Source organism: Clarias gariepinus, chromosome 15 (genome assembly GCF_024256425.1).
Source record: "Clarias gariepinus isolate MV-2021 ecotype Netherlands chromosome 15, CGAR_prim_01v2, whole genome shotgun sequence".
NCBI lineage: Eukaryota > Metazoa > Chordata > Actinopteri > Siluriformes > Clariidae > Clarias > Clarias gariepinus.
This window is the reverse complement of record NC_071114.1, coordinates 25164126-25174632: the sequence shown is the minus strand read 5'-3', so window position 1 is coordinate 25174632 and position 10507 is coordinate 25164126. Positions and strand designations below refer to the sequence as shown.

Below are 10507 nucleotides of genomic sequence, written 5' to 3'. Positions count from 1 at the left end.
TATTTTTTATTTTAATTAATTTATAGCTAAAGGGGGTATTCGACTGTTATAGCCTGAAAGTTTAGGATAACATTGAATCATTAAATCAAGTTAAAATAACTTATAGAACCTGTGTCATTCCAACAGTAAAGCATCCTGAGACCATTCATGTGTGGGGTTGCTTTTTAGCCAAGGGAGTGGGCTCACTCACAATTTTGCCTAAAAACACAGCCATGAGTAAAGAATAGTACAAAAACATCCTCCGAGATCAACTTCTACCACTATATAAAAAAACAGTTTGGTAATGAGCAAGGCATTTACCAGCATGACGGAGCATCTTGCCATAAGAAAGAAGTGATAATTAAGTGGATTGGGGAACAAAACATCAAAATTTTGGGTCTATGGCCAGGAAATTCACCAGACCTTAATCGCATTGAGAACTTGTGGTCCATCCCCAAGAGGCGGGTGGACAAACAAAAAATGTTTGACAAACTTTAAGCACTGATTCTGTAAGAATGGTTTGCCATCAGTCAGGATGTGGCCAATTCACTGCATGCCAGGGCGAATTGCAGAGGTCTTAAAAAAAGAAGGGTCAACACTGCAAATATTTTACATAAACTTTATGTAATTTTCTTTGATACTTATGAAATGTTAGTAATACTTCATAATACCATACTAACATCTTTGTAAAAGACTTTGTAAAAAAAAAACATATTTGTGTCATTCTCAAACCTTTTGGCCACAGCTTTACTTGTACTCGTACCGTAGCTCAGCTATATAAGTGCATTATTATTATCACTAACATTTTTATTACCAGTCCAATGTTTTTGCAGCATAACTGGTGAAAATGCCTAATACAGTATTACAACCTTTGAGTTTATGGACTGATGGCAAACCAGATTGAAGGTGCATTACCGCCACCTACTGGACATGACTGCTTGTTCATGTACTGATTGACAGTTGTCTGCTCTCCAAAAGTAACATACTGTTCCTTTATTGCTAAATACTATAAAACTCACTTATCACTGTTGTTGTCGTCAGCTATACCGCTTCATCCTGTATTTAAGGTCTCAGGGGCCAGGAGCCTATCCCAGGAGTCTTAGGGCACAAGGCAGGGTACCCCCTGGACAGGGTGCCAATCCTCTACAGGGCACACACACATCGAGCTTGGCCGGGAATCGAACCCAGACCCTGAAAGTGCACTGTACCTTGAAGCAGTTGGGCTACAGCAACAGAAGACCACACCTGGGGCCACTCCTATGAGAATAAACAGAGAACTACAATTCACATGGGCTCAGCAAAAGTGGATGGAAAAACAGTGAGGTCAATAAGTATTTGATCACCCTGAGATTTTGCAAGTTCTCTTACTTAGAAATCATGGAGGTGTCTACAATGTTCAGCATAGGTGCATTTCCACTGTGAGAGACAGAATCTAAAAAGAAAATCCAGAAATCATATTGTATGATTTTTTTACAATTTATTTGTGAATTACTGAGTCAAATAAGTATTTGATCACTTGTTTATCAGCCAGATTTCTGACCCTCAAAGACCTGTTATTTTGCTTTTAAATAGTCCAGCTACACTCTGCTCATGATTCTAAATTAGTAGCACCTGTTTAAGGTCGTTAGCTGTTATAAAGACACCTGTGCACCCCACGATCAGCCAAAGTCTAAGTAGCAACATGGGCAAAACCAAATAGCTGTCAAAAGATACAAGAGACAAAATTGTAGATCTTCACAAAGCTGGAAAGGGCTACGGGGCAATTGCCAAGCAGCTTGGTGAAAAAAGAACAACTGTTGGAGCAATTGTCAGAAAATGGAAGAGGCTAATGATGGCTGTCAATCTCCCCCGGACCAGGGCCCCATGAAAGATCTCTCCTTGTGGGCTATCAATGATGCTAAGGATGGTGAAGAATTAGCCCAGTACTACATGGGAGGAGCTGGTCAATGCCGTGAAGAGAGCTAGTACCATCGTTTCCAAGGCTACTATCAGTAATACATCAAGACGGCATGGTTTAAAATCTTGCATCGCACTCGAAGGTTCCTCAGCCCATGTCCAGGCCCTGTACAAAATACTAAAAAATTTTGACTCAAGTGATTAAATACTTATTTGACACAGTAATTCACAAATAAATTGTTAAAAAATCATACAATGTGATTTCCAGATTTTTCTTTTTAGATTCTGTCTCACAGTGGAAATGCACCTATGCTGAAAAGTAAGAGAATTTGCAAAATCTGTGTGATCAAATGCTTATTGACCTCACTATAGATGATTGATAAAATGTTGTCTGATGATTGCAGTGACACAATTTGGCGTAAAAATGAAAGTATGGACCCATCCTGCCTTGTATAAATGGTTCCGGCTGGTAGTGGTGTAATGGCGTGGGGGAGATTTTCTTGACACATTTCGGCCCCTTAGTATTAATTGAGCATTGTTTTGGGATTTGGTGAAGCATGAGATTCACACGATCAACTTGAACAAATAAATCTGTATCTGTTTTCTGCACCTTGCTTAATCAACGGTGTGAAGAATTAAAGCAATTCTGAAGACAAAGGGTGGTCCGACACAGCACTAGCAAGGAGTACTAATAACGTGTATATTGAGCACGAGTGGGATATGATTTTATTAAAATTACAAAAAAGGTGAATTTAAAATCATGAACAGAGTCTTAAGGGTCAGTATAAGAAATAATTTTGCATACAAAGATTTATTAAATTGAAGAAGTAATGACAATTAAGATAAAAAATATATATAAAAAACATTATAAATGTATAAAAAGTGCACAAAACCTCTTTACAGCATCAATTGTACAGACATGTTTGAATAAATAGTATAAATTAGAAAAGACAAATTCATGTTCAGTTAAATCTCGCATAAGGCACATTAACAGTGACTGAAAATGTACCAAGTAAATACAGTTCCGAGTAAATGTTCCCTGAACCTTACTGACAGGTAAATTACCAACTTGGTAGTCTGGAAGCCAGCGAGAGCTATTGCTGCTAGTTAATTCATTTCGATTATGCAATGAGGACTTAGTCATTGCTTATTTCTAAGAAATGAAACACATTTTTAAAAAGTTATTTCAATGTGAATTTCTTCACACCATCACTTCGGATTATAAGCTGCCTGAGTAGAAAAAAACCCGTTGCAAAAGGCGAAAGCCATCACATTGTAAAATTTAAAAGCTGCACATTGTATGATGAGGCAAAAAGATTACATTATTGCTTACTTTTTAAAATCACGGTATCAACAGATGCTGTTAAAATCTGTAGTGAAACAATTACTAGTGATCAATATAAAAAAATTAAATAAAAACACACTACTACACTGAACATTAAGCCATTTAAACCAAGATGCATTTAACTCATGCTGAAATAGCATGCTATAATAAATATTTTGTGAATATCAGTATTAGCATGCACTTTTCTTTTTGGATAAACCGATAAATGATTTGTCTCCTGCATTTTGTGGTCTTGTGACGATAGCAACCAGGAATAAGAGATTAACAGACATGCATGCATTTCGCGGACATAAATTGAGCTATATTCATTTTTCAACTATTAATTCAGCCCATTCAACCTTGCCAACTAAAACACTGTTATAAAACCGAATGCTCTAGCAACACATTTGATCAGCAGAGCTGATTTGTTTAAAGATTCGAACCATTTCATCAACACACTGAACAATGCCTGGAACACATCAATATGCCATATTTATGAAAATTTATAATAACTCGATTTACACAAAGGAAACTAGGAGCCAGATAGGAGGCTTTTGGTGCACTGGAATTGAAAAAAAATTTTTTTTACAAGCACTACAAAAAAAAAAAAAAAAAGTATTTTACAGTGCCAAAAATATGTATATAAAAATATAATTAAAAAAACAAACAAGATTACAGGTCTTAAACCGTCTAACTCAATCCTGGTTCTAGGAAAATTTACTAATGCCCTTAATTTTCAATTGTGTTTTTTTTTTCCTTAAAAAAAAAAAAAAAAAAAAAAAGAGAGAGAACTCGCTATAACAAATGAACAAAATAAGCAGAAATCAGCATTTATACAGTCAGGAATGAATGATAGTCTGCCACTGGAGACAAAGCAACTGAGCCTCGAGGACAGGCTCGAAGGTGCAACGAGGTCACCAGGTCTCCTTTAAGTCCTCTGCGAGTGGAGACGGCAGTGTGTCAGCAACGCATGGAGAATCCGCAGCAGGCAACGTCACTGCTGGCGGCTGCTTGGGGCCACAGCAGGGCTTGAAAAGGCGAGGGTCGATGATGACTTCACCGAAACGCCCTTTGTACACGATGCCACAGCACACTTTCTGCCTGCAAACAAGGATGCATAAAAAGGTTAAAAATGAACATGGACTATTCATTCTCCTTCACATAAAAATAGATTCTGCTCTGTGGTTCACGTATGAGGCTATTGATGTTACTGCATTTATCCATCCATATATCTGTCTTTCTATCTATATATATATATACATATAAACTGCTGTATTCATACTGATCTGAGCTAATTTGCCTGCTTGTGTCATAAATAAACATTAAAAAAAGTTCAGTGAAGCAATTTTTTAAATCAACATTTGATACCATCCAGCATTATGTGACATAAGCCTGCCGTACACAGCTCACTGTTCATGCTAATGAAAGATGAGAGGAAATGACAGTCTGGACACTTTTACCTTTTCCAGTAGGAAAGGTCAAGAAACGAGAAGCCTGCTGGAGTTGGACGCCTCTGCTTGGTCTCAACGTCTGAACCGTCATCTGACTGGTTGCTGTGGCTGGGAGACTGAGAGGGAGACATGCTAGATGTAGTGCTGTGAGCATCTGAATCTGGAGAGAAAGAAAAAAGAAAAAAATTTAATAAATTGATTAAAACAGAAAACATCATACACTCTTTCATAAGTTCATAGTTAAGTTAGAATTTAGTGTCCACTACAATTTCACTTTAAAGGCTTAAACACTCCTCTTACATGAAGGAATCAAACTTTAAACTAGACACTAAACTCACTTTGCCGTTTAAACTTCTGCAGCTTCTTCAGCTTGTTTTTCTTCTTTCCATCAATATTCTTTACTTTTTTGGGTTTTGTCAGTTTAAAGCCAGGCCCTGCTCTCGCATCCACAACCTTATAAAAGGAAGAATAGAAAAAAAACATAATGAGTATAAAAAAAAGAAAAATCAACCAAGCATTTTATACAGGAATTACTTTGCAAGTATTATGATCCTGATACGTACATGACTCCAGTTCTTCTTCGATCCATGTGGTAACTTTTTCCACCTCTTCACGAGCAGTACACAAGCATTGCAGATGTCTCCGACTCTGTCTTCAGATAAACTAAAACACAAAAGAGATGACACAGACAGGGAAGTCTGTTAAAACTGAGCAGTGTGAGGAGAAGCTGAACGAAAATGATATCACTTCCTAGAAACCTGTTAGTGTTTGTATATGATGGCTTTCAGGCATTTAAGTTACTGCTGCCATTAAAGATAAATAGGTTAATTAACAAAGTTTAATAGCTCACTCTTCCACAAATGAGTAGCAAAACATTGACTATGACTCACTATGTCTAGACAGAAAGAAAGAGAAAAAAACCCTGCACTGTGCAACATACCAATGAGCAGTTAGATGAAAATAGTAAACAGTAATAACATCAATATTGCTGACTAAGGAACCTGCTGCAGTAATTCTCACCCGAAGCAGAGACGGAAGGTTTCCTCATATCTGCTGCTGTCTGTGAACCGGGAACTGGAAGACTTGGTTTTGCAAATGCAGCAGCCTTCATGGCTACGATAAATCTTGGATTTGTGAAATCCAAACATCTCTGGTTAAACCTGGAAGTGCATTCGAAAGAAACAGGGAGTTGGACTAAAAAAAATTAAATACTTCATTAAGTACTTAAGTACACCCACTTGCATTAAGTGCATACAACACTTTTTTTTTTACATTTCCAAATTCACCAAAAAATTAAAATGTAATTTATTGATAGTATGAAATAGCATGAAACTGTCAAAACTAAGCTGATTACATGCAAAAGGTATTTGTATATTTTAAGAGAAAATAAATGAACATGTTTATATTACACTAACACAAGCCATTTGCATTTATATCTTCTCAGATACACTTGCATGTTTGGTTTAAATGATTGTGATAAGTAAAAACACCTCTGGAAATCATATCAGCAAAAGCCTGCTTTTCATAGTTTTCCAGAAACTCCTTAAAAAAAAAAAAAACTTGGATCCGTGCTTATGCACAATGCAACTGTTAAGTGATTGAGCTTCACTACAAAGGCAAGACCTGTGATATTTAACTGCACCATTTTACCTTCAGAATCAGATTCACAAAACCGACAGAATATCAGGACAAAATGGTTAAAAAGAATATTAGGACAAGTTAGATTACGTTTAAATGAAAACAAGAGAGATAAGGGAGAGAAAAGAAACTGTGTACATTAGAGGGTCTTTGATCACCGAGTGTGTACGTGCGTGTGGGGAACTTCAACGTAAAGCGCGCGCATCTTGAATGGATCAATTCAGCTGTTCACACTTAGGAGTCAACAACGCGGAAAAACAAACACAACCAACTACAGCAATGTCGAAGGAGTAAATGTACGTCTTTATGATTAATATTGACGTGTTTTATATAAAAGCAGCGAGCTCGTTTAACTAACGCGTTTTCATGAACGCACGAGACACACACACACAACACAAAGTGGGAGGTCCTGTGCGTTTCTTTCGTTTCTTAAAAAACACCTATTTACACCAAAAATTCTCACCCAAGCTGAATTTCTACACTTGTTTTACATCATGTCGGGTTAAATATTCCAAAGAAACGCCTTCGTGTCCGCTTTAATCAAACTTTTACCCATGGAGAGCGCCAAAATCTTCCTTAGCTATTGTTAGCATGCTGCCATGCCACGCGCCGCGTACTCGCACGGACTTACAACACCATTGTTTTTTAAAAATAAACCTACATACTTACACTGCACGCGCGAAGCGAACCGCGCAAGCGGACGCGACACGACGCCTCGTGCACGTGTCACCGCGTTTATTCGCGACTCCGCGTTTTAATAACGATAAAAAGAGCGCTTACCGTCGGAAACTTTGAAATTCCGTCCGTTTTATTCCTCCGCACTGCGCATGTCTTACTACGGACTCTGCACGCGCATGAATGGAGGCGTCTCATTAGCATACAAATACCAGCGGGGGGAAAACGGCGCCGCGGCTCACAGGAAGTCCAAATAAGGAGCGTCAGCGCCTCGAGTTTTTAAACATCAACCACCAACCGACGACGCTCGCAAATCGCCTTTTAAGAACGTTGCATCCTGGGATATGTAGGAGGATACCGATTGACTGTCACGTTAACAAGCATTTAGAGGACTCGTGTTCCCAGAATGCTGTGCTCCGTAAAAATGGTGTCGGGTTTATTTTTGTAAAGGCAAGCAAAAGAGCGGGAAAACTTCTTCTCTCTTTTTTTTTTGTCTGCTTCAGTATTCAGACAAATCCCGCCTCCTACTCATATAAACAATCCGCCTTCTGTTAGTGTCTGACCCGTACCGGGTCTAATTATCAATACAGTACTAACAGAAATATCACAAAGTGATAAAAATTATGATGTTCCTGTCAGTATGGTATTGCAGAAAAAGTCTAAAAAAAAAATCCAGTAGCAGTCATGTGCTGTTAATACACACTGTTCAAGGTTGAGGTTTATCAAATGGAGAGTGTGAAACCTGTCCCAGCACCAAACACTGCAATATCAGTAATATCTGTAAAGCGCAGTCACTGGTACACTGATGTAAATATCAGTCGTCTGTGAATGTAAATCCATAAATAAATGTAAATAGATTTTACATAGTGTTTGTGTCTTTGTTTTTTGCACAAGTAGTTCCGTCACATGTGATGCATACTGTTATGTCATACAGTGTACGTGTCACAGTCAAACAAAATTCAGTTTGTTGTTTTTTTTGGAGGGTGGGCGGGTGGCCGGTGTTTGCACAGGCAGGTGATGTAACAGTAGGCAGTATCATTATCAACGTTTAGGTCATACCTTGAGTGTGTCACAGGTCACGTACTGCAACAGTAGGCAGCATCATCACCTTTTATGTCTTAAAGAGACGTAAGAGGAGGCAGCGTCATCATCAACCTTCACGTCATACTGTGAGCATGTCACGAGTATCCCCTTTGTCTATATTCTATATAAACAGAAATTCTGTTTGGCCTGCCATCGGAGTTTGTCATGCCGGTGTAACAGGCGTTCTCCCCGTGTAACAGTAGGGAAAAGTCATCATCGAATGTTATGTCAAACTGTGAGCATGTTACAGGCGTTATTTACTGAATGTAACATTAAGCAGCGCATACAACATGCAGAATTAAGGGCTGCTGAAACATTGGAGGTGCCAGGATCTTTTCGTCTCAAAAAGTGACCCTAAAGTTGGGATGTAGGAGTATGCAGTCTATTCTTTCTGTGGCCTCGCATCTTCAGGGTCTAGGTTTCGATTCTTGCCTTTTCTGTCTCGGATTTGTATACAAAGTTTGCATGTTCTCCCCGTACTCTGGTTTCCTTCCACAGTCCAAAGACATGCAGATTCCGTTCATATATATATATATAGGGAAGCATATACACACTAACAGAAGGTTGGACACCTTCTAATTTTCTGGTCTTTCCTGATTTTTGGTTTCTTTTCTACATTATAAAACAATCCTGACAGCATCCATAATAGGCAATAATCTCTTTTCAACAGTTGATATGTGGCTGCTTTGTAAAGCCTTCATAACAGGTCTTATCTGATGAGCTGTTCATTGGTGATTTTATTCAAGGCTGGTAAACTCTATATTAGCCTTTCCTCTGCAGCAGGGGTACTAAACCTACGGACCTACATAGACTAATCATGTTAATAAAGACACAGGCTTGTTTTCATCTTCTCACCTTCTAAACATTAAGACTTTAATAATGAGCCATAACACCAGCATGGAATTCTGACGTTTAATGCATTTTATACACTGTACACTTTTGCTCACGTATTAAACATTACATTACACAGTCCTGTCTAAAATGTACCAAGAGACAAATTATATATGCATTTTTAGAGCATCTTTGTGTAAAGCCTACCAGAAAACTTCAAAATCTTCTGAAATACACATCATATGCTACACTAGAACATCTGGACGAAGCCTCCGTTCCATCAGTGCAATGTACTGTATCAGTGGTGGCTTCATGGAGATGTGAATATTGCATAGCAGAAACAAATTAAGCTGAGCTTGGGGCTTTCATGAAGGTCAGTGTAACCAAGTGTACTACTTTGTCTCTGAGCTGTGACTACTGGCAGACCTGAGGGTTAAAAAAAGATGATGAATTGGTGTCTTATTTTATCTAATAGGGATACACTAGTTGTACTGGGATCTGAGGAAACTCTGGCTTAATAAAAATGTCTGAGCTACAGTGGAAAGTTTAAAATAGTTTTAAGAGGTCTCAATGTTCTTTTTCTCATTCATAAAATATACTTTATCAACCTTTTTATGCACCCTAGCATCAAACAATGTCTTATCTCTGCATGTGCTCATGGAGATTTGCATTCAATTAATAAAGTCCCCTGGTTTAATAAAACAAACAAAAACAACAACAAAACTTGTTTTTTTGTGTTTTAATTAAAATATGAGTTTCCCATGAGTTATACTTATAAAGCATACTTCTACATCGTTTGCTTTTCACTCTGCATTGTGACAGTATGGATTAGATAGACCACAGAGCAAGCAACTTGACCAACATATCAAAATAATACTGCTTTTCTTCGAAAATATATTACCCTTATTTCTTTCTTGCTCTTTTTTTAAATACAGCTGATGCCAGGATTTCACAATAGCAATGAAAATATTAAGCCTTTGATTAAAACAGTATAGCACAGGTGGCTATACAGGTGGGATCGTAATATAAAACATATCTTAAATGTTTAACAGTGACAGCGTCGAGGATAAAAATAATGACACGTTTTTGAAAAGGCTCATTGCACTTTATATACGGCAAACATGACAGTAGCTTTAATGTAAGCCAGGTGTAGTCCTTTTGTTCAAGTCTTTTCATGTAAAAGGAAAAAAAAAAAACACAAAGAAGTCCATGGTCCCCGATGATCTGCCTGGATTATGTTTTTCTTCATCTTTAGAGGAGGAGCACGAGGGCAAGGTTTTATATTCCAATCCCTTTGACGAGAGAGGCCTCTAGAGTAATGTTGAATTCTTGCAAAGTCTGTAACACTCTAATCAAAGAGTTCACTAGAGAGCGGTCTTTTAGCAGTGCCATCTCCTCATACATTTGTGCTGTGATTGGACAATCAGCCAGTAGAGCTATCCAGTGGTGAAGCAAGTGATCTCTGAAGAGGATAAAAAGAAAGACCAGGATGATTAATTATTAGTAGTAATTTGTCAATAAATTATAATACACTCTGTACTCAAGGATTTCGTGTCAGTAACACTGATAACACTATTGAATAGTGTGTTTTTTAGATTGTGTCTTTTGTGCACCATTAACAATCAGTTTC

At 37.8% G+C, this 10507-nt stretch overlaps 2 protein-coding genes across 7 annotated transcripts in view; both read right to left on the bottom strand.

The window, feature by feature from the left end:
- Window positions 1-3287: 3287 nt before the first annotated feature.
- On the bottom strand, window positions 3288-7166 carry sinhcafl (SIN3-HDAC complex associated factor, like). Of its 3 annotated transcripts, none has more exons than XM_053513364.1 (6): window positions 7069-7166; window positions 5671-5810; window positions 5214-5313; window positions 4989-5103; window positions 4660-4810; window positions 3288-4300 (listed from the first exon to the last, which is right to left on the bottom strand). In XM_053513364.1, the coding sequence occupies exons 2-6, from the start codon at window positions 5796-5798 to the stop codon at window positions 4114-4116; spliced, it is 681 nt and encodes a 226-aa protein (XP_053369339.1). In that variant the 5' UTR covers window positions 5799-5810; window positions 7069-7166; the 3' UTR covers window positions 3288-4113. The 3 variants fall into 3 exon arrangements, with proteins under 3 accessions (XP_053369339.1, XP_053369341.1, XP_053369342.1); XM_053513366.1 differs by lacking the exon at window positions 7069-7166 and adding an exon at window positions 6958-7040; XM_053513367.1 differs by lacking the exon at window positions 7069-7166 and adding an exon at window positions 6752-6830.
- Window positions 7167-8944: 1778 nt separating this feature from the next.
- The window catches only part of dennd5a (DENN/MADD domain containing 5A), a 57410-nt gene continuing 55847 nt past the window's right edge, over window positions 8945-10507 (bottom strand). For all 4 annotated transcript variants that reach the window (XM_053512853.1, XM_053512854.1, XM_053512856.1 and 1 more), the window contains one exon: window positions 8945-10339. In XM_053512853.1, the coding sequence (XP_053368828.1) occupies window positions 10156-10339 (184 nt within the window). In that variant the 3' untranslated portion in view covers window positions 8945-10155. The remainder of the gene's footprint in view (window positions 10340-10507) is intronic.

Bases quoted from the DNA above. Each gene is read 5' to 3' on its own strand.
- sinhcafl (XM_053513364.1), bottom strand. From the start codon at position 5,798: ATGTTTGGATTTCACAAATCCAAGATTTATCGTAGCCATGAAGGCTGC. The intron at 5,314-5,670 runs GTGAGAATTACT...TTTGTGTTTTAG, and splicing joins ACCTTCCGTCTCTGCTTCGG to TTTATCTGAAGACAGAGTCG. The intron at 4,811-4,988 runs GTGAGTTTAGTG...CTTTCTCTCCAG, and splicing joins GCAGAAGTTTAAACGGCAAA to ATTCAGATGCTCACAGCACT.